This window comes from Procambarus clarkii, chromosome 43, assembly GCF_040958095.1.
Source record: "Procambarus clarkii isolate CNS0578487 chromosome 43, FALCON_Pclarkii_2.0, whole genome shotgun sequence".
NCBI lineage: Eukaryota > Metazoa > Arthropoda > Malacostraca > Decapoda > Cambaridae > Procambarus > Procambarus clarkii.
The window spans coordinates 9,795,079-9,818,794 of record NC_091192.1 but is presented as its reverse complement, the minus strand read 5'-3'; the positions used below and the strand labels follow the sequence as shown (position 1 = coordinate 9,818,794).

The 23,716-nt window shown below is 47.2% G+C and overlaps 1 protein-coding gene across 2 annotated transcripts in view; it reads right to left on the bottom strand.

Annotated features, from left to right (window-relative positions):
* Positions 1-23,716, bottom strand: part of LOC123755724 (RING finger protein 17) — a 928,112-nt gene that overhangs the window by 306,587 nt on the left and 597,809 nt on the right. For both annotated transcript variants that reach the window (XM_045738465.2, XM_069300037.1), the window contains 2 exons: positions 9,814-10,048; positions 5,817-5,992 (listed from right to left, as the gene is read on the bottom strand). In XM_045738465.2, the coding sequence (XP_045594421.2) occupies positions 5,817-5,992; positions 9,814-10,048 (411 nt within the window). The remainder of the gene's footprint in view (positions 1-5,816; positions 5,993-9,813; positions 10,049-23,716) is intronic.

Below are 23,716 nucleotides of genomic sequence, written 5' to 3'. Positions count from 1 at the left end.
GTCTGCTTGCCAGGGATGTGGCTCTTTCCCAGCTCACTGGGTTCTGGTTCATGGTGGACTGAAGGAAGTCCCATTTGGGACTTTGTAGGAGTCCTCCGTAGGACTGCTTCATTGTCTCTCCCTCTTGCAGCGTTGTTGCTGCTGCAGTCATGCCTATGACTGCTTTTGGAGGACACCCAGGTCACATATCGGTTGTTCGAGTGGCTGTGCGGGAGTATGAACTTCGCCATGCTGGTCTATCCTTCGGCTCAGCTCTGGCTTTAGTAACTGTTCTGGCTTCTTCGGGGATGTCCCTTCCGCTGCTTTCGCAATCGCTGGGTTTGGATCCCAGGAGCCTTGTGTCAGCTGCTGTGTCACTGGCCTCCTCTTGTCGTTTTTCGGGGATCTATGCCATGGTGGCTCCCCAAGCCCTCACTTGATCTGTTCACAGATGTCTTGTCTCTCGGTTAGGGTTTTTGTGACCAGTGCTCACCAGGCCGGCCAGGGACAGTGGTATCCGTCCCTTCGTTGAGCTCAAAGCACGGTGCGGGAGTTTGCCGCAGTGAGGCATTCGCTTCAGAGGGTTAGTGTCACTCATGGAGCAACGATCTGGCTCCAATTGGACTGCTCCGAATAGAGCAGTCCATTCAGAGCGTGGACAATTAACCCCCCTGTGGGGTTCAGACAATGAACCGCTGCAGTCCATTGTCTGATCCGCAGGGGATTGATGCGGTCCTTGGCTCTTTGGGGCTAATCGCTTCGGGTGACTCGTCTGTTGAGTTCTCGGGGTTTGGCTCTCCTGGCGGTTCACATTCAGGGAGTGTCAAATGTCCTGGCGGACAGCCTGCCTCAATTCATTCCCCGATCCATGGAATGGACGGTCAACACCGACTCGTTCAGTTGGCTCTGTCGGACATATGGGCGCCTGGAGGTGGACCTCTTCGCATTGGCGTGTTCAAGGCGTCTTCCAGTGTTTGTGGCACCCTTCCCAGACTGTGAGACTGTCGGGGTCAATACCTTTCGGCTGGACTGGTCGAAGTGGGGTTACCTGTACCTCTTCTCACTGGTTCAGTTGTTGCTCCGGGTCCTGGCTTGCTCGGAGACTTACCAGGGGAGATTAGTCCTGTTGGCTTCTTGGTGTCTGCCCCAGTCCTGGTTTCAGGCGCTTCTTCCCTGTTGTCCGAACCTAAGGGTCTTCCCACGGCTCTGCCTCTGTCAGCAGGTCGGTCCGGTACGGTATGTGGCTGGTTCGATCTTCTCCACTCTTTGCATCAGGTCTTTTTTACGCAGGTTTTAACACTACTTGTATGGTGATCAGGTGGCTTTGTTGATGGTGTCCCACCTGCGAGTTTCGTCTAGAGACAATATGAAATTTCACGACAGTCCTTTCTGCACTTTTTGTCTCTTCGTAGCTTGTCTTCGTTATCTGATTTCGGGTTGTTTTGTCCTCTCTCTTGGTTGTTTCAGAACTGTCATCTTATGCCAAATACTGTCACCTCGTATCATGTGGCGCTGGCGGAGCCGGTGCAGATTACATTTGGAGTGGATGTCACTTCTGCTCCGTTCTGCTAGTTTTCTCGGGCGTTATTTCACCTCCAGCCTGCTCATGCACAGCCTGAGCCATCCTAGTCGTTGGACCAGGTGCTCTCTTTTCTCCTCGGTTTGTGGTGGCCCACTTGGTTCAGGACTGTTTTTGTAGGGCTCTTTTTCTTGTTGGCATTGGCCTCTGGGGGCCAAGTCAGGGAGCTTCAGGCTCTCCTCTGGTGCAGGGGTTTCTGCTTTTTCGGTTCTGGTGGTCGTTTCGTTCGTTTGCAGCTGTCTCTCTCTTTTCTAGCAAAGAATGAGTCTGCTGCTTTCTGAAAGGGGTCCTTGGGTTGTTGATGCTTGGCTGGTTTGGCTGGGGGTGCATCATGTTTTATGTCCGGTTGCAGCTCTTCGCCATTATTTGCGCAACGCGTCCTCCATGGCAGGGGATGCACTTTGGGTTGACATGGTTTCCATTCTTCCTGTTCCAGGGCACAGGTCTTCCTGGTTGTCTGCATGATTATTCAGTCCAGCCAGACTGCAGTCTATCCCCATGCTCACGACAATCGTAAGTTTGCGGCTTTGCCTGCTGCATGTTGGTAGTACGTCCAGGGCTGACATTTGGGCACTGGGTTTTTGGAGATCGAACTGGGTCCTGGCCGCATGGTACCTTGTTAATGTCCCTGGCTCCTCTCGAGCGTGTGTAGCCTTGGGTCGCAGGTTGCAGCCAGTTGTCTTGACTTCGAGATGAATAGCGAGTGATGGCCACCTCCAGGGTAAGTCCCTTTTCTTAATCTTTGGTTAGGTAGCTTCGGGGAGCCGAAGGAGCTCCAGGGAGCCAAAGGGGGCTCCCCAAACAGTTAACTTGAAAATAAATTTATACCCAATTCACCCAAATCTTCAGTACTAAAGTATATACAAGTTATTACTAACCTTTACTGATGACTTTGGCGTATGGAAGACGGTGAGGAGAGGATGGAGGAGAGGTGTTACTGTTTGGAAGGAAAGTCTCCTTCCATTATAACATCAGGCAGAGATGTTATAATTTTGACTTTTCTGGGGTACACTCTTTCCTACGTTTTGCTGCATGCCACTAGGACCTGCTTGTGGCTCACTGCTTGTTTTTCTCACTAAAAACTAAAGACGCTCGCCTGGCGTTTCGAGAGCACTTTGTCCTGGGTTTGTATCCTGGCCTGGGAGGATTTACTGGGTGCAAATCCTTAACTGAAACCTCTGTTTAACCCTTAAACTGCACAACACATCATATGATGTGTTGAGTAACTTGCTATAAATTGCGCATCAGGTCATATGACGTGTTGGAGTACTACGCAAGATTTAAACGACCCGCGGATACACGGGGTTCACCACACCATCAGCAGGGCTTTTGTAAACAGACACCATTAAAAAAAAAAATCGTGGGCCAAATTCCTGGGTGCGAGGGCCTAAGTATTGAGTGAGCCACCAAGACTGATGCATGCAGCATGAGCTCACAACACTGCTGTTCAACTTGTGACCACGGCATCGCCTAAAAATGCCCTAATATATATGTTCATGATATTATTTAGCTATGATAGTATTACAAAAGACCCCTGACTATGATAAAAATGACCAGGATTCTGATAGTAGCAGGATTGTTGTGATAATTAGTGCTGTAGTGGGAGGAGTAATCTTGGTGGGGAGGGAGGTAGTGTTGTCTGCTGACTCTGTGTGAACCCCTTTTACTGTCTGGATTCACTATACCAGCTTAGTTGTTCGCTATGGTGAACAAAACATGCAGATACTTATATATAACGTCTATATATAGTGAATAAAAGCAAAAACAGTATTGTGGGGAAGAGAATGGTGGCGAGTCAGGTGAGGTGAGGGAGGAAGTGGCAGCCAGTGGTGGGCTGCTACTGCCACTCAGCATACCAACTTAGTGGTTCGTTATGGTGAACATGAATGTAGACACTTACATATATAATGTGTATACACAGTTAAATATCAGCAAAAGGAGTGTGGGGAAGAAGCCATTTTGGTGATGGGGGGTAACAACATCTGCATTATTTCTCATGTTGGTAGGGGTGACCACTATGCTCTTTTACCATCTTAGTTGAACAGGTATGGTGAACAAAACATGTAGATACTTATAATGTGTGTATAGGGAGATACTTATAATGTGTGTATAGGGTAGTAGTAGGCATCCTTCAGTCTCGGGAGACTATGGAGTTGCGCCCTAGTTGTCGATCCTAGTGCAGCGTCTGGTGTGACTGATGAGGCCAATCCGAGAGTGGCAGTCCATCCCACACCGAGCACAAACGAAGTCCGATTCTGGTCTGTCTTCCTGGCTACCGGCTTTCCTTCTCTGTCTCTTTGTCTTTGATTCCTTGGCAAGTGACTCCTCGAACTTGGAGAGACCCCTTTGAACAGACTGCCTCCAGGCTGAAAGGTCTGCAGCCAGTGTCTCCCATATAGCAAGATCAACGTCCATGGCTTTCAGGTCCCTCTTGCATACGTCTTTGTACTGTAGCTGGGGCTTGCCTGTTGGACGCTTTCCCTGCATCAGCTCTCCATACAGGAGATCGTTGGGGATCCTGCCATCGCCCATTCGCACAACGTGCCCGAGCCAGCACATTCGTCTCTGTTTCAGCATTGTGTACATGCTAGTGATTCTTGCTCTCCTCAAGACAACGTTGTTTGTCACCTTGTCCTGCCAGGTGATGTCCAAGATGTGTCAAAGGCAGCGCATGTGGTAGGCATTCAGCTGTCTTTCCTGATGGGAGCAAAGTGTCCAAGACTCACTGCCATAAAGGAGAGTGCTCAGGGCACAGGCTCTGTAAACCTGAATCTTAGTATACTCAGTTAGCCTATTGTTAGCCCACACTCTCTTTGTCAGTCTGGACATGGTAGTAGATGCCTTACCGATTCGTTTGTTTAGCTCTGTATCAAGAGAGAGGGAGTCAGAGATTGTGGAGCCCAGGTACACGAAGTCGTGAACGACTTCCAGTTTGGAATCGGAGATGCCGATGTCAGGTGGGGAGTCCACTCCTTGTCCCATGACTTGTGTTTTCTTCAGGCTGATGGCGAGTCCAAAAGCCTGAGAGTTCTCGCTGAAGCGGGTCATGAGCCGTTGGAGATCTTCGGCTGAGTGGGCAGTGACTGCTGCGTCGTCGGCAAAAAGGAAGTCGCGCAGACACCTCAGCCGAACCTTCGTCTTGGCACTCAGCCTGGCGAGGTTAGAGAGCTTTCCATCCGACCTGGTCTGGAGGTAAATGCCTTCCGTGACAGATCCGAAGGCATGCTGCAGCATAACTGCAAAGAAAATCCCGAATAGGGCTGGAGCCAGTACGCAGCCCTGCTTTACTCCACTTCAGATGTCAAAGGCGTCTGATGTTAGACCATCAAAGACCACGGTGCTCCTCATGTTCTCATGGAAAGATCTGATGATGCTGAGGAGCCTGGGTGGGCATCCGATCTTGGGGAGGATCTTGAACAGGCCATTTCTGCTGACGAGGTCGAAGGCCTTCGTCAGATCTATGAAAGCTACGAAGAGTGGCTGCTTCTGTTCCCTGCATTTCTCCTGCAGTTGTCTGAGGGAAAAGACCCATGTCAATGGTGGACCTGTCAGCTCTGAATCCGCATTGTGATTCTGGATAGACTCTCTCTGCAAGTACTTGGAGCCTCTTCAATGCGACACGAGCAATCACCTCGACTGTCGCATTGAACAGTCCTCGAGTCGAGGACTGTCACCTCGACTCGAGGTGACAGTCGTCCCTGTCACCTCTATTCTTATACAGCGTGATGATCTTGGCATCCCTCATGTCCTGTGGCACCTCTCCTTCTTCCCAACAGAGGCAAAGAATTTCATGCAGCTCCATGAGCAGGCTACCTCTGCAGCACTTCAAGGTCTCAGCAGGAATGCCATCTTTGCCAGGAGCTTTACCAGAAGCAAGGGAGTCTAGGGCATTGCTGAGTTCTTCCAGGGTCGGTTCGCTGTCGAGCTCCATTAACACAGGCAGACAATGGCGCTCAGGACATGTTAGGCTTATATCGAGGTCCAAACCCCGCCCCTCCCTCCCCCACTAAAGGTTAACTACAACATCCTCCCCAGGATGCAATCCCACAACAAGCCTGGGTATCCACTTACTGCAAGGTGAACCATGACATTAAGTGATAGGAAATGAGCCCAACCATATCTGTCCGGCCTGGGACTCGAACCAGTAATTCTCGATTTTGAATCGATAATGAACATGACCGTACTACTGAGATTTCTACTACTTGAACATTGTTATCACTGAAAGTAATATTTTGTGATAAATTAATAATATAAATACCTGAGCTGGTAACTTCATGAACTCGTCAGCTATCTTGCAGAGCTGGCTGTAAGACACTGTATTTTCATTTCCAAAGTCTACACATTGGACATCCACTTTGCATTTTCCAGGTAGGTCTTTAATTAAGACTCTATACCACTTCTCATCCCCAGAAAATTTAGCAACACAAGGCATACCTGGAAAGGTGAACCAATTAAAATGTAAAATATACAGAATAACCATCGTAAATAAAATGGAAGTCAACAAAATTTTTAAAAATTAAAAACTAGCACTGAATGTAATAAAATGGCTTTTTTGGGTGTGCTACTCAGTCACTCCTAGAAACTAACCACCTGGATGTCTCTTCACAAATCATGTTTGGCAATGTTCTTACAAATCAAGAATGCCTACCGGAGACAAGAAACAGAATCTGACTCAAAGAGGGACAGGGAGCTGAGGATACTAAACCATTCCAAAACGAAAGGAAATTCCAACAGACCATCAGATAATAGAAACACCCCAAAAACCAGAGTTGAATGTAATGAAACGTCATTTTCTGGGCGAGACCCGGAGCTATCCGGGCTGATATGTTTATTATTAGACTCTGGTATAAGTCAGTGTGAATGGAGTACTAGGCCTAATGAGGACCACGAGCCACAACAAGGCCCCCTCAGAGAGGCACGAGGAGCAATGGCCTATAGAAGTGCACATATGTTTGAAGCATTCTATGTTTGCCATCGACTGGGTCGGGCACCAAAAAGGTAAGCACCTCGAAACAAACCCCTGTTCTGATTAAAATTACTACGATCCCTGGAAGACCTCGGGGCTTCGAGGGGTCGCATCCATTTGACCCCGTGCACACCCGCGGGGTTTCCCAGGGCCCCTTAGACTTATCGCTAAGAGAAGCCCAGGCAGAGTACTGCGAACCGGCGCCCAATCTACCAAACAAACTTCTAAAAAGTTCAACCCTCGAGACGTGTCCACTCACGAGGGCCTAGCAGAGGATTGTACCAAGAACAGAGATGGATATAATCCTATATAGATATAGATAGGGGGCAACCAACCAAAGGCAGACCCCCACCACCAGGCAGGAAAACAAAAACAAAAGAAAAACTCCGCAGGAGGACAATGTACCCAGGTAGAACAGAGCCGGCCGCTATAAAAGGTGGTAAGCTGAGCAGTACCCTGCACCCCTACCGGTGCAAACTACATCTTCCCAAAGGCAAAGAAGGGTGCAGAAAACACCCCAGCACACTAAGGGCGGTTGATCACCGAGACGTAAAAAAAACAGCGTTGAAGGTAATGAAATGCCATTTTCTGGGTGAGACACGGAGGTCCCACAGAGCTTATCCAGGCTGATATGCTAATGTCAGACTTTGGCATCAGTCATATGTATGGAGTTTTATGGGCCCACCGAGGACCATGAGCCAGAACCTGGCCCCCCTCAGAGAGGCAAGGGGAGCAATGGCCTATAGAAACCCTCATAGTGGTTGGAAGCATTCTATGTCTGCCATCAACCAGGTCAGGCACCCAGAGAGATAAGCGTCCCAAAATAAACCCCTACTCCGGTGAAAATTGCTACCACAAGCCGAACAAGTGGATAGAACTAACCTACAGGAAACGAGCAAACGATCATGAGTCACACATCACCACGCCACTGTCTGCGCAGCTCCCCCTCCCTGGGAGGCGGAAGGGAGAGCTCCAGACCTACCGTGCTGGCTATCCACCATTAGTTCTGAGGCAGGATGTCAAAAAACGTGAAAAACCACCGACAGGAGGGAGGGATACCAAAGAGCCTCCAGGTCTCACCCAGAAAATGGCCTAGTTTTCTGGGGGGAACACCTTCGGCTCCCCGGAGCTAACGACCCAGAGAGGAAAAAGGAGGTGTTACGAACCCAAGTTCATCGTCCGAGCACGGAGCAGTGACGTCAACGCTATCTGTGAGTTCGCTCCCGAAACCCCACAAAATGGACGACGCCATCTAGTGGTGGCAGGAATATACCAGCTCGACATGCTAGATTCTTGTCCTGGTAGCTCGTGAGGTAGCTAGTGCTGACCTCTGGTGAGGTAGTGCTCAGAACATCAGCGCCATCTATTGAGCTAGAAGCTGTACATTTGTGGATAAGCCAGTAAGTGATGTTTCCTAGTGGTTCCCATGTAGTGTCCCAGTACTGATGACGTGTCTGCTTTCACAGCGTCAACATAGGGCTGCTGCGATGCAGGAAGAGTCAGTCTACCCAAGACAGCCAAGGTCTCTTCACAAGTCTGCTTTGCAGAAGCAGTGAGCCGCCGCCGGACGAGAACTGTAGAATGTTCAACTGTCTGCCTGAGGAGTGGCAGTGACGGGATTTGCCGTACCCGGGGCTGGCTGGTGAAAGAGACGGCCGACTGTGGTGCCGAACGAGGAGAGTAACCAGTGAGTTACACGAGGCTCCTGCCTAGGGCTCACAACCTTAGTATTCGCTCGTGAAGTGGCCTGTTACAAAATAGTAACTAAATGGGTAGAGCGCTACAATTCCTGTTACTATCACAAAATAGTAACAGGAATTGATAAAATCGATAGGGAAGATTTCCTGAGACCTGGAACTATAAGAACAAGAGGTCATAGATATAAACTAGCTAAACACAGATGGCAAAGAAATATAAGAAAATTCACTTTCGCAAACAGATTGGTAGACGGTTGGAACAAGTTAGGTGAGGTGGTGGTGGAGGCCAAGACCGTCAGTAGTTTCAAAGTGTTCTATGACAGAGTGCTGGGAAGACAGGACACCACGAGTGTAGGTCTCATCCTGTAATTACACTTAGGTAATTACAGCAGATGAGAGTTCTAGACAGAGCGATCAAGAACACACCAGTTAGCTAGCAACCCATCCACACACCGTCAACCCCAAAAGACGCATTCATCAATTTAAATTACACTTGATATGGACAGTTGGTGAAGCCAGGATATGATATTAGATTGCTACTGGGTTGCAGCAGCTCACAGTGTTGTATAATAATATTTTAATAGGAAGCACCGTGGTAGACTGGGATCTCGGACCCAGTATTCACGTGGTCACCAGTTCAAACTCTTTGTAGGTAGTTAGAGGTTTCTGCGTTATATGACAGTGCTGGGTAGACGGGACACCACGAGCATAGCTCTCATCCTGTAACTACACTTAGGTAATTATGCTTAGGTAATTACTTCAGGTACACCTGGCCACCATACCACGAACAGCAGAGGACACTGAAAAGTAAGGTAAAATACTACCGGGAGACCGAGGCCAGAGTTGACGACCGCCCAGGATTGCATTATCCAACGAACTGAGGTTGGGTAGCCAACTAAAGTCCAATACTTTAGTGTGTTTGGGGCTCCCTGCTCCCCCCACTAGGGGAGGGTGTGGGGGGCTGCAGAGAAGGGCAGCACAGCAGAATTGTGCGAAGTTTGCTTGTTTCCTTGGGAAATGAGGGAGTTCTGCGCCTCTGTTCGGTTTTTGGTTGTACTTTTGTTACCATGTGCGGTCTATTTTGTTATGCCTACCTTTGAGTGCCTAACCCCAGTTGATGGCAGATAAGGAAAACCTCCAAACATATTGGGGGCCTGGTCCAGGGCCATCGCTCCTGTGCCTCTCTGAGGGGACAGAGGCACAGGGATGTTTCCCTGTGGTTAGCTCTGGCTCGTGGTCCCCGGTAGGCTGAACTCCTTTGACTAATACCCTGGTCTAATGAATTGCATATTAGCCCAATAGCTCCAAGGAGCCGAAAGGGCTCCCCCATATATATATTGGTTTTGTGAGGATTTTTGGTGGCCTGTGAATGCACCTCCCACTTATAGCATTATGCCTATGGAAAATCTCGATCCGCATTCTGAACAATGCTTTACAAACACAGTCTCAGATTATAACTTATTTGTAATTGGGTAAATGCCTGTAATTAAATTATATAAACAGAAAATTAGTACAGACACTTATACAATATACAGTGAATATTTCATGATTGCCAATTTCTTTAAATATGAAAAATCTTGTACAGAACATACCTATTTTTGGTGCATAAATATGCCAATCCACTGTGGCACAAACTTTTGGAGAAGAATAATGTTTCTGTAAAGCTGCCATCAAGTCACGAAGATCCCCACTTGAAGACAAGAGTTGGAGATGGAATTTATATGGAGATGACAGATTGGAGAGAATAACTGGTGTTCTATCTTCACCAAAGGGAATCTCAGGACGAAAGTATGATTGTTGGTAAGCAGCAATACGGTTCTTCTCATACTGAAAATACAAAAGAAATAGGGGTTTAAACACTTATGTTTGACAGTGATTATGTAGTTAGCATCAGGAATCATCATAATCATTTAGACAATATCAACACAATCTGTGGAAGTGCACCCAACCCCCCAAGGATTTTAGGTGTGACAAGGACAACGCCCTCTGTTGGGGGGAGGTATGGCAATCTAAACGCCATCTGTGGAATGCTCCTCATCATTATTCATTTAGGAGGTGGGTTGAAGACAATGCCCACTTGTGAGGGAAGTGACAATATCAATGCCATCTATTGCATGACCCCGATCACATTTTCTGTTCCCTGGTGAAAGGCTGCCATCATCTATTAACCTTGTGTACTGTCTTGCTAATTACTTTTATGTCTGCAGAAGTGATGAGAAGGGTATCTTGGGCTCTAGAAGTCAGTTCACCCAGGGCAGTCTAGAACTCACGACTTGTTCCAGCAAGAAGAAGTGCAAGAACATGTGGCACCCGTCGGCAGAGACAGTGTTTTGTCTATTATAAGTGTGAATTATTAACTAAAACACTTTTACTGCCTAATGCTGCATATTCCGTCATAAAACCAAAATATGGAATATGCAGGATGATGCAAACGACGTCACTAATTTTAAAATTTGTAACAATTCCATTTATTTTTCGAATACTATGGGATTTGTTTTAAAATGCACACCAACATCTTCCCATGCTCTGTATATCCCACGTGGCATCCCCAACCCCATGGCGTGGGTGGCCACCCACGTTGGAAGCCCATTGTTCTCTTGACGACGATCGTGACCACAGCGGCCTCTCGTCGAGTCGAGAAGTTACCCCTTTCCAGTTGTTTTATCTCGGCTATTTGTTGTTACCAGAATAAAACACTGCTAATTTACTTACAGATGGATAAGGATAAAAAACAGAGCCAATCCAAGAGAAAAGCAATAAAAGAAATCCGTATGAGAGAAAATTTTTAGTGTTCGTCGAAAGTATAAAAACGTTTTACGCACAACAACAAAATTTCTGGCTGTAGTTGATGAATTTTCAGGCAATGATCTTGACAGTGCAGTAAATGATAGTAATGTAGATAGTGAGGTGATTCGAACCTATGTCTAAAAGCTTCCAGACGTTGCCTTTATCGACTGAGCTACGACATGGTCAAGAGAGTTGAAACCAGAAGTTCTACTGAACTTACTTAGATCCTGCAGCCTCTCCAAGGCACAAACCTGGGTTTTACACAACTCCCCCAAACTCAGTCGATTAAAGCAGTGTCTGGGATGCTCTCAGATGTAGGTTCGAATCCTCATCACGGCCCTTGGGGTTTGGTTCATTGATGCATCACGCAATTGTGATTTGTGTGTAATGAAATAAGGGCAAAGAGGTAGAATGGCCTATTGACATAGCTCGAGTGCATGGGGGAGTTGTGTAAAACCTTGGTTTGTGTCTCGGAGAGGCTGCAGGATCAAAGCAAGTTCAGTAGAACTTCTGGTGTCAACTTTTTTGACCATGTCATAGCTCAGTCGATTAAGGCAGAGTCTGGGATGCTCTCAGACGTAGGTTCGAATCCTCATCACGGCCCTTGTGGATTTGTTCACCAGTGTTGAATGCAATGAAATTTCCTGGGCAAGTCCAGGAGGCTTCCCAGCAACCCTCCCTCCCTCCCTCAGGTCGACAGTTTTTCGCATGTTTTTGACATCCAGCCTCTGAACTGGTGGGTGGATGGCCAGCCTGGGGGTCTGAGGCTCCCCTTTACCCCTCCCGGGAAAGGGTGAGCTGTGCAGACATGCGGCATGGCTCGTGTGATGTCATGCTTGTTAGCTCGTTTTCATTTGGGGAGCTCTGTCACTAGTTGATCTATTTTAGTCGTTTTAACCATAATAGGAGTTAGTTTAGAGGCGTTTATCTTTCTGGGTGCCTGTCCCGGTTTTATGTTTTTGTTTCATTTGTGTTTGAGAGTATGCATCAGTACATGAGCATGATTCTGCATGTTAAAGTTATCCCGCGAGTTTTCGAGAGAGGAGTGACCCTGTTCTCCATGTAAGAGATAGAGGGCTGGGACTCCACACACACACACACACACACACACACACACACACACACACACACACACACACACACACACACACACACACACACACACACACACACACACAAATTGCAGGTAAAGGATAATATCCAGAGGTTGAAAATGGGAAACAGATTCACGGAAAATGAAAAGGAAATGTGTGAAGCACTAAACGAAAAGTTCCAAAGTGTGTTTGTACAAAATGAAATCTTTAGGGAACCAGATACAATAAGAATTCCAGAGAACAACATAGAGCGGATAGAGGTGTCTAGAGATGAAGTGGAAAAAATGCTAAAGGAGCTCAGTAAGAACAAAGCAGTTGGCCCAGATGGAGTTTCACCATGGGTTCTGAGAGAACGTGCATCTGAGCTCAGCATTCCACTTCACCTAATCTTTCAGGCATCCCTGTGTACAGGAATCGTAGCAGACGTGTGGAAACAGGCTAACATAGTTCCAATCTACAAAAGTGGCAGCAGGGAAGACCCCCTCAATTATAGACCTGTATCATTGACAAGTGTAATAGTGAAAGTATTGGAAAACCTAATCAAAACTAAATGGGTAGAACACCTGGAGAGAAATTATATAATACCAGACAGACAGTATGGTTTTCGCTCTGGAAGATCTTGTGTATCGAAATTACTCAGTTTCTATGATCGAGCCACAGAGATTTTACAGGAAAGAGATGGTTGGGTTAACTGCATCTATCAGGACCTAAAAAAGGCTTTCGACAAAGTTCCACATAAGAGGTTGTTCTGGAATCTAGAAAATATTAGAGGGGTGACAGGTAAACTTCTAACATGGACAAAAAAAAATTCTGACTGTTAGAAAAATGAGGGGCAATAATCAGAGGCAATGTATCGGACTGGAGAAATGTCACGAGTGGAGTGATGTTTATTGTCTACATAAATGATCTACCAGTTGGTATACAGAATTATATGAACATGTTTGTTGATGATGCTAAGATAATAGGAAGGATAAGAAACTTAGATGATTGTCATGCCCTTCAAGAAGACCTGGACAAAATAAGTATATGGAGCACCAATTGCCAAATGGAATTTAATGTGAATAAATGCGATGTTATGGAATGTGGAATAGGAGAACAGAGACCCCACACAACCTATAAATTAAGTGAGAAATCTTTAAAGAATTCTGATAAAGAAAGAGATCTTGGGGTGGTACTAGATAGAAAACTATCACCTGAGGACCACATAAAGAACGTTGTGCGAGGAGCCTATGCCACGCTTTCTAACTTCAGAATTGCTTTTAAATACACGGATGGCGAAATATTAAAGAAATTGTTGACGACTTTCGTTAGGCTAAAGGTAGAATATGCAGCGGTTGTGTGGTGCCCATATCTTAACACTTTCGCTACTCAGTGGCGCGCGAGCGTGTCACTAACTATTGTTTGGGTTCCGCAAAGCTGACTCTCTCAGGAGTCACGAGAATAAATATTTGTATAAATTCCAATTTCGATCTGATCTACTTGGGGATAGTTTAGAAATGTTCGACATGAAATTTACGTTCTCTCTAATAGCCGAAGAGCTTATTTGGGAGAACAGCATGGCAGTGAATCATTGTGGTAAAACAACTGTATTATTGACACGACGAGTATGATCGACGTAGTTTTTATATTTGTTGCCGGTCAAACGCATCCTTATGTAACGTTTTATACACATGTTCTTCTAGAACATTCTATTGCGAACACATTGGTACAAAAATGAAATACGTACAGTACATCGAAAAATAATGTCAGGACAGTGAATTGAATATACACTTTTCGATGCGATTTTGCCGATATGCCACCACGGGTAACACTTCGGCCACTTCTCACACTCTTGTGGGTCAGTTGCGACATTGACTCTATATTTATATGCATATGTCCGTGTAGAGAATTTTATTGCGATTTCAGTGATACCAAAATTAACCCTGTAGGACAAGTGTGGAGTTGAGAACCCTGAAGATAGTAGAAACATTTCGTTGCTGTCTGGCGTTCACGGCTAGTCATCGACGTAGTTTTTTATTTGGTGCTGATCTAACTTATATTTTGGTGACATTTTATACTTATGTTCTTCTAGAACATTCTATTGCGAGCACATCGGTTCAAAAATGAAATACGTACATCGAAAATTAACGTCAGGACAGTCAAAAGAGTATACACTTAAATGTTGATCGCCGAAACGGTGATTTCACTTGGGCAAAGTTTTTTTCAAACGCCGTTTCGCGAAAGTGTTAAGAAGCACATCAACAAACAGGGAAAAGGTGCAGAGGCATGCTACTAAGTGGCTCCCAGCATTGAAGGGCAAGAGCTACCAGGAGAGGTTAGAGGCATTAACACCTTCGCGCTCCGAGCCCTCTTATTATCATCATAAGTTTTTCTCCTTAACCACCGTGCTGCGCCGAGTTTATTGTGAAATTCCCCCCTGTGCGCATGAAATAAGGGGTTCCCAAAAAATTCTTTTTTCTTCGTAAAATCATAAATTCCTTGCCCTGGACATGTCTATGTAAAAATAAATACCAAATTCCACTTTCTTTGGCTGTGGGAACGTGGAAGAGGTGCCCTGTGACGTCATCAGGGCCTGGTCACCCGTGCATGAATCGTGCAGACACGGTCGCGCGGGCCATTCAAGCACCGGTTGTTGCCAGAAATATATTTTCAATTATTTGTTCTATGTATTTCCAATGCAGTTTTTTTGTTTTTTTTATCATATATGATGCATATGTGTCCTTTACAATATGTATACAGTAGAACGTTCATTATCTGCCATGGAACTGTGATACATGTGTCAGTAATGTGCCCACAATAAATGTTTATTGTCACAATATTACTGATTAAAAATTCACTAAAATTACAATATGTACAGTTTCACACACTATTTACACACTAACACACTGTATTACACACTCAGTACTTTGGAAGTGAATAATAATCAACGAAGTAGTCCATGGTGCACAGCGCGACTTCACTCTCGTTGCACCAGGTACAGATAAATTTTTGGTTCATGTTTCTTCATTCTGTGTGCTTGCAAATAACGCACTCACTTACACCCTAGGCTTTAGTACTTGTAGGTTGCATGTAGCCAAGCTTCTAAAGCATAAGGTAGTCTTGAAAAGATTATAGGAAAAGATCAATTCGTAAAGTAGTCTTGAAAATATCGCTTTGTATGGTACCACACAGGAAGAGATTGAGCTTGCCGCAAAGTGTGTCCGTCAATCAGAAAGAGATTCAGCTAGCCTCAAAGAGTGTCTGTCCGTGAGGAAGAGATTCGGGCATTCTTGAAAATATCTATGGAAAACACCACCATGGAAGCCGCTAACGCTGTACATCTATACTTGTATCAGATGCATCATCATCATCAGGCGGAAGGGGAGTCTCCGAAGGAACCAAACAGACGCCAAAGCCAAACCCGACCCTGCAGGCAGACCAGCACGTCGAAGTTCAGACTCCCGCACAACTACTCGAGCAACCGCCGAGCAACCTGAGACCCCCTCATGAACAGCCGAAGGCGGAACCACAGCCGCAGCAACACTTCTAGAGGGAAAGACAACGAGTGGCAGAGCCCTAAACAAGACCAGCCAGGTCCGAACCTAGGACGGAAACAAATGGAACGACCTCCAGATCACCAGGAAACCAAACCCGGCGATCTGGAAAGAACCACAGCCCTGGCGAGCAGACAAGCAGACTGACTGGGAGCCCACACCAGCCAGTCGTCGAGGTAGGCCAGACACCGAATCCCAAGCAGACTCAGACAGGGCACCAAGATCCGGTAAAGATGCGTAAATACACCAAGTGCCAATTACAAACTAGGGAAGGCAACAAAAGCGTTAAGCCTGAAGCCCTACCACCAACTGTGCCAGTCCCGGAAAACTGGAGAGGAACGTGCCAAGAATCGACCTGGAGGTCCAGGGCCACCATCCAGGCACCCAGTCCCAACAGAAGCTGGACAGGAGACAACTGTCCTCCGATGAGGGCATAGAATCCAGGGCGCAGACTGAAGACGTCCAAAAGAACCGCAGATTCGATAGGCCCATGTCTGCAAAGAGCAGACGGGAACCCCAGAAGGACGGGGCGGATCGACTACGTCCAATGCACCCACGAAGATGACACAACGAAGCGCAGGGGAAGAAGCCCACCCTGCCAGCCCTGAACCCCTCAAAGGGGAAGAAGCCGTCCACTGTCGCCACCAGAGACCGGAAGACAACCAAAAGCGCCCACTAAGTGCAGGACCATGCGAGAGTCAGCAGAGCAAGCTGCTCCCCCAGCTCCCCATCAACAGAGAAGGGAACAGAGCCCCTTCCGAAAGAAAAAGTATACACACACATATATACATACATACATATGTATATACACCTACATATACACATACACACAAGGTATGTTACACACACGTGCGTATGCACACACACATGTGCACACATACACGTGAAAAGAAAATTACAAGCCGCCGACCAGTGGCCAGAGAGCACCACGCCGGCCAGGCGAAGAAGGCACAAAACTGCATCAAAGGGCCCACCTCGACAACAAAACCCCAAAGTCCCAGCACGACCACAACACGTGCCAAGACCCAAAAAGATCAGTCTGCAAGCCAGGAAGACCCCGGAACTCCAGAAGGTAGAACCGGGTCACACACGAGGAAACATAGCCCCCCTGAACCCACAAAGGGGGCCCAAGAGGATGAAACCTCCAGAACAAAACCAAAGAACCCAAAGGAACCCGGAATCGAACCAGGGGGAGCCCAAACCACCACATTTGCTGGCGGAGATACACCACAGAACCCCCAGGGAAACTGTCAAAACAGACCGAGAACCGAGGGACAGGGTGTGGGAGCAAGCATAACAGACAGGGACACTGAGCCCAAACCCCAGGGCCCAGACCCAAAACAGACAAAACGGAAAACCCTGTGTAAAATCAGCACTCAAACGTTCCCAGAGGAACAGGAAACGCGCAGAAAACACCAAAAAAGCAAAGAAACGACAACAGAAGGATAAAACCCCTGAAAAAAGTGAAAAAATCACCCGAGACACTCGCTCGCTCCCACACCCCGGCGCACGTAAACAAACCGCAACGCCACCCTGGTGGCCATGCCGGGAAACCGGCAAAAGAAAATGGCCACAAGAACAGAGGACTGTGACTGACGCAAAAGATACGAAAACACGCCAGCAAAAGTGGGAAGCAAGCAGACTAGATGGGCGAAAAACTCGGCCCAGAAGCAGAAAACCCAGGCAGGGGCTAACTGCCCCAGAACTGCTAGCAGGCATCCCCCACAGCCCCGGGAACCTGCAACTGAGGCCCCGGGGCAGAGCCATCCTCCAAGCCTTCCACCCTTAAAGAAAAGGAAGAGTCCATGGGAAAGGCAGCAAGAAAGGGCTGCTGGTAAGACCCAGAAGCCTTGGCAGGAGGAACAGGCTCAAAAACCTCTGTCTCCAACCCGAACGGGGCAGCCCCCGAAAACCGCCCGTGTCTCGGGCCCCAACTAAACCCCGCCCCGACCCCGAAACCCGCAGACGGTTCGGAGCCGTGAACAGGGAGGGAAAGGGGCGAATAGCACCTAACCAAAATGGGGTGGCTCCGGGGAATCCGAGTGGGAAACCAACCTAGCGTGTTGCAGCAACCTAACCTAGCTTGCAACACAGATGCCGCCTGTACTCTGAACAGTAATAACATCAGGAGAGTACTGGAGAACAAGCAGAGAATCTCTCTCGCAAGACTCCGGGTCAAGGTGTCAGTGACCCAACAGGCAACATGACGGAGGTAAAAGTGGTGACTGTCACCTGGAGACAAGGGCAAAGCAACCAACGATCCCGTACAAGACGGGTTGGGACCCGGAAGACACATACAATGGTCCACCGAGCCCCAACCGGGGTTTCCAGGGCCCGTAGGGGTAACAACTACGGGAAGGCCAGGCAAGATGTTGCTAACCGGTTAAACACCCAAAATTAACATGGGGTAGAGTATAACATTGAAAACCCTTGCGACGTGTACAATCACGGGAGCCTAGCAGAGGGCCACCAAACACTACCAGTGGAACTATAGCCACACTAGGCAGACCCCCACGAGGCAAATGAATATAAAAACAAAAGAAAAACCCCACAAAAGTACACCGTCTCCAGAGGCAACAGGAACCGGTCGCTGCTTAGGTGGCAGGTCGCGCAACACCTTGACGCCCTAACCAGCACAATACCAGTCCCTACCCAGGGCCAAACAAGGGTCCCAAGCCCCAGCTGGCCCTAAGGGCGAGGCAAATGCCGAGCAGCAAGAACCTCTACGGGAATAGTTCCCGAACGCCCCAGGGAAGATAACCCTGTTACACAAGGACAGTACTCACAGGGCGCTTAGCGAAGTCAGCCACTAAGCGCATGCAGCCCCGGCACTGATGAGGTACTCCTGGCCACCGCACAACACTCGGCAGTGAATGCCACACAAGACAAACACCGCCTAGGAAACTGAGGCCTGAGAAGCATCTATCCCGGTTGACATCAGACATCAGGTGATATGATCACTACATACAAAATAGTAACAGGAATTGATAAAATCGATAAGGAAGATTTCCTGAGACCTGGAACTTTAAGAACAAGAGGTCATAGATTTAAACTAGCTAAACACAGATGCCGAAGAAATATAAGAAAATTCACTTTCGCAAACAGAGTGGTAAACGGTTGAAACAAGTTAGGTGAGAAGGTGGTGGAGGCCAAGACCGTCAGTAGTTTCAAAGCGTTATATGACAGAGTGCTGGGAAGACGGGACACCACGAGCGTAGCTCTCATCCTGTAACTACACTTAGGTAATTACATTAGCTTTCGAATTGGTGCTAAGCAGCCGGCGCGGTAGGTCCGGGGCTCCCCCCTCCCCCTCTCGGGGCGGGGAGGGCTGTGCAGACGATCGGCGCAGCAGTAAAGTGTGATGTTTGCTTGTTTCCTTGGGATTGTAGTGAGTTTCTACCTCTCTCTTCGGTTTTTTGTTTTAGTTTTTACCATGTGCTGCACCTCGCTGCTTTCTATGCCATGGCCATCATAAGGTTACGTCCAAGAGTTGCCCGGTATATCTTGAGGCCCTCCAGTTGGACATCGATCATAAAACAGTGGGGACCCCTCGACAGGAGCTGTTCCAGAGGCTGCGCGCCCTCAATCAGCCTATCGCTTCTTTTCACCTCCAGGTTACCCCTGGTCGGGCCTTTTCACAAGTAGGAACTAGCAGACACTCTTGCCTGTCCCAGTCACATGCCTCAAACGCCCAGGTTGCTAATCGATTTTCCCTCCTGGGTAGCCTTGACACTGACAGAAACTCATCCATAGATACAAACATGGACGCTCAGTCTCGGCCTGAGCCCGGCACTTGTCACCCTCCTGCCTCTCCCCAAAGAAGCCAACACTGGCGTCGTCGACACACCCATCGATCAAGAGGTACTGCTCCAACAGATAGCCCTGATGATCCTCTGGTCCCCAAGGCACTTTCCCAGGGGATTGTGACACCCGTCGAACATGAGACCCAGAGTGAAGCACCCACCAGTCGCAGGCCCCGTCAAGAGAATTCGCGAGCCGATCACCGCTTCCGTCAGACAGAGAGAAGCATTGATCAACATCCTCTGGACTAGCTGACATTGATACCACACATTTTACTTACTTTGTATGAGGGTTTTATGGCTTTTTCTAGTGGTTCCCCCTTTGGAGACGTCTGTGCACAGGTGGTCAAAAAAGTTAGCTGTTGTATTTCAGGGATAATGGCACCCCATCCTGAGAATACTGTGGTGTTTTGGAATGCCCGCTCCCTTTTTAAGAAGACACAATTTCTACGCAATTTTATCGCCAGCGCACAACCGTTGATCGTGGGACTCTGTGAGACTTGGCTTACTGACGATCTTTCCTTCACAGTGCCGGGGTATTCGGTCTATAGACAAGATCGGCCAGTACAGGGTGGAGGGGGACTTGCTCTCTTGGTCACTGCCCTCAATTTAATAGCGCTCACATCAGACTACAGAGTGCCATTCGTAGGCTGAATATTCCCCGCCTCACAGTTCCCGTTTTCCTTGACGGGCAGGTACGAGAGACGAAGACGTCCGTCATGACATCCTTCGCCATACCTTCCGCTTCATCCATCATGTCCGTGGCCTGAAGAGACTGTAAAATTTGTGGCCTGAGGAGATTGTAGGGTCTATGGCCTGAAGAGATTATAGGGACCCCATCCCTCCGCTATTTCCCGGTATCGGGCAGCCGGGGCGCATCCGATCCCACGACCGTCGTCGCCCCTAAATCAACACAACAACAACAACCGTAAAGGATTATTACTTTTATTTCACTTTGTTTCTCTTTTTTTTTATTAATGTGTGTTTGGCACACAACACCTGCCAAGATAGTAGTTGTGCTATCACTGAGCACATCACACTGTCTTCTATTGTACTCATGTCAGCAAGTCCACCTTTCACAGTAAATCATGGGCCAGCCCTCAACAGTATCGTCACTTAGTCAAAACACCACTTCTGCTCTCCAGCAACATACTGGCTGGCTACAACACACTGGCACGGGTCTCCAACAACACACTAGTTGGCTTCCACACAGGCTTCAAATATAACAAGCCTTAACAGATGGACATTAATTACATCTCGTAACTCAACTGGGCTATCCCAGGGTACGTTAGTCCAATCACCAATACTTCACTACGTATCACAGACAAATCACAGTCTACACCAACTCAGCCCACTTGTTCCCACTGGAACACGTCTCGAGTTCAGGACTGCCCCTGGGTGAACCGATTCCTGTCGACCAAGATTCCACCCACATCATTTCTGAGGTGTAAAAGATGAAGAGTAAGAAGGAAACTAAACAGGTGTCAATAAGATCACAGTTTTCCACCAAGGAACAGAAAATGGGGTCAGATGCGCTCAACAGATGGTGGTGACATCGTCACCTCTCCTCCTAAAAGAACTGGGGTCGGGTGCACTCAACAGATGGCATCGACATCGTCACAGTGCCTATGTGAGGGGGTGGCCAGGTTTTGGCTCTAATCCTCAGTAGGGTAACAAGATGCCTATGAGTGATGTGAGTAATGGGAAGATATCTCGGCAATATAGCTTTAGGAAGCCATCTGGGTTCACCCAAAAAGAGGAGTTTCATTACACTCAGTTCTGGTTTTTCTAAGCATGTATGTTAACCCTTCAATTGCGCATCGCATCATATGATGCTTTGCCCGACTTGCAGTAAATTGCACATCGCGTCATATGATGCGCGGGCATACTGAGCACGATTTGAAAGGCCAGCGGGGTAGAGGGGGTTCCCCATACGCTGCCTAGCGACTAGCCTAGATGACTAGCACTCATTGCTAGTCATCTAGGTATCCAGCCAGGTAAAGTTTCATCATGGATCGTGTCCAAGAATTTATAACAAAAGAGGACCCATTGATTTTGGAGAGCTGTACGAAAGAACAGCTGAAGCAAATCGCCGAACACTATGAGATAGAATTAGTGTTGACTAAAGTGGTCTATATGAGACAAGAACTTGGAAATAAAGTAAGGTCTCGACGCGAAGACATCGGAGCAGTAGGATTAGATGTGAGTGCAAAGAAAAGTGGGGAACAAGATAATGAGGAAGTGTCTTCTAATTTGTCTCGTAGGAGTGGAAGTTTAGAATATGAATTGGAACGTTTGAAACTGGAAGCTCAAATTAAGAGGGAAGAGAGACAGTTTCAGTTAGAGAAACTGAAATTGGAGAAAGTGAGACTTGAAAGTGAGCAAAAAACGCGTGTAGAATTAGAAAAGGAGAAAACGAAGCAAATGGAAATTGAAGCAAATAAATTTGTGGCTGCTCAGAGGCGAGAGCGAGAGGTACACTCGGAGAGCACACCTATGCCTGCAGCATATGATCACAAGGCATGTGAAAAGGAGGTTCCACAATTTTGTCCAGAAGAGTCTTAGTCTTTTTTTGAGCATTTTGAAAAGGTTGCTACACTAAAGCAGTGGCCAGAGGAGGATTGGGCCCAATTGGTGCAAATAAGATTGACTGGGGCAGCGAGAGAGGCCTATACCCAGCTCTCTCTTGAAGATTGTAAAAATTACTGGACTCTGAAAAACAGCGTATTAAGGTCATTTCTACTGACACCTGAAGCCTACCGGAAGCGGTTCAGAGAAATGGTAAAGACACAAAGGAGCACATATGCTGAAACAGCCAGAGATTTGGAACGTAGATTCCAAAGATGGATGGGTTCCGAAAAGGTAGAATCTTTCGAAGACTTGAAACAATTGATGTTAATGGAAAAATTCTTGGAGATGGTGACTCCAGACACCAGGTTTAAGAAGCAGGAATAAAAACACTCTTAGAAGCAGCGGACAAAGCAGATGTAATTACGGAAGCTTACAGAAGTCTCCAGGAATATGAAGAAAAAGGTCACGTAAAGTTGCAGGGTAGTAAAAGACGGTATACGTGAAACAGTAGAGATGGTCGTGGATATACTGGCAAGCCGATAGCCCGACAAAGTCAGGGGTATGTGGAATTTTCTCCGTCGGGAGGTGACGCATTCGAGGGTCAGGCTAGCGCACCCTCGGGTCAGGGAGGAAATACAACGTCTAGATATCGAGGTACAGGACAGTGGAGACGTGGCGAATCCTATTATAATGGACAACGTGGTTCGAGAGGACGAGGATTCTCTTCTCAGGTAATATGCTACACATGTAACAAGCCTGGACACTTAAGTAGAGAGTGTAGGCAAGGCAGAAGAGTGGTGTCCCTCACAGTAAGTAAATACAGAAGTCCTTATATAAATTTAAAGGAGGAATTGCCCCAGGAGAAGATGTCCATTACGAAAGGACATAACCCTTTCATTAGCAAAGGTATGGTGAGCATTGGGGGTCAGCCTGATCAACAAGTCACAATATTACATGACACAGGAGCGAATCAGAGCTTAATACTGAAAAGCTTGATTCCCGAGTACAGATCTTGTATAAATGGACAAATAATTAAGGTACGGGGTATAAATTCAGAGATGCATATACCTGTGTGTACAGTAAAGCTAACCTCTGATTACTTTACAGATGAAGTGATGTTAGGAGTGTGCTCGGACATACATGTTCCTGGAGTACATGTCATCTTGGGCAACGATTTGTGCGGCTCAAGTGTGTTGCCAGAGGTACTGCGCAGTGATGTACCAAACGAACATTAAAACAATGTGGAAGATGAAAAATGTAATAACATAACGCTCGCCAGTATTCTGGAGGATCCCTCGGAAGATGATCAAATAGAATTATTTCCAGCCTGCGTCGTAACCCGAGCGCAGAGTGCTCGACTAAGAGATGTGCCAGAGAGGATGGACGTATCTTCTGCAATGGAGGAGGAAGAGGTGGATTTTGGATTAAAAGACTTGTTTGAGGACAGTGCCGCACCAAGTGCAGCGAGAGTGGAAGTAAGACCACAATTACCATCCCACATAATGGTAAGCAAACCAGAGTTTATAGCTGCCCAGAAATTAGAATTTGAAGAATATATAAAGGAAGCTAAGGGAGGAAATGTTTGTATCACGTCACCCACTTACTATTACCTGGACGACTGGGTTTTGATGCGAAAATGGCGATCAGACCACGCGCCAGCTGACAAAGACTGGGTTAAAAAGGATCAAGTGATGGTACCTAAAGGTTATA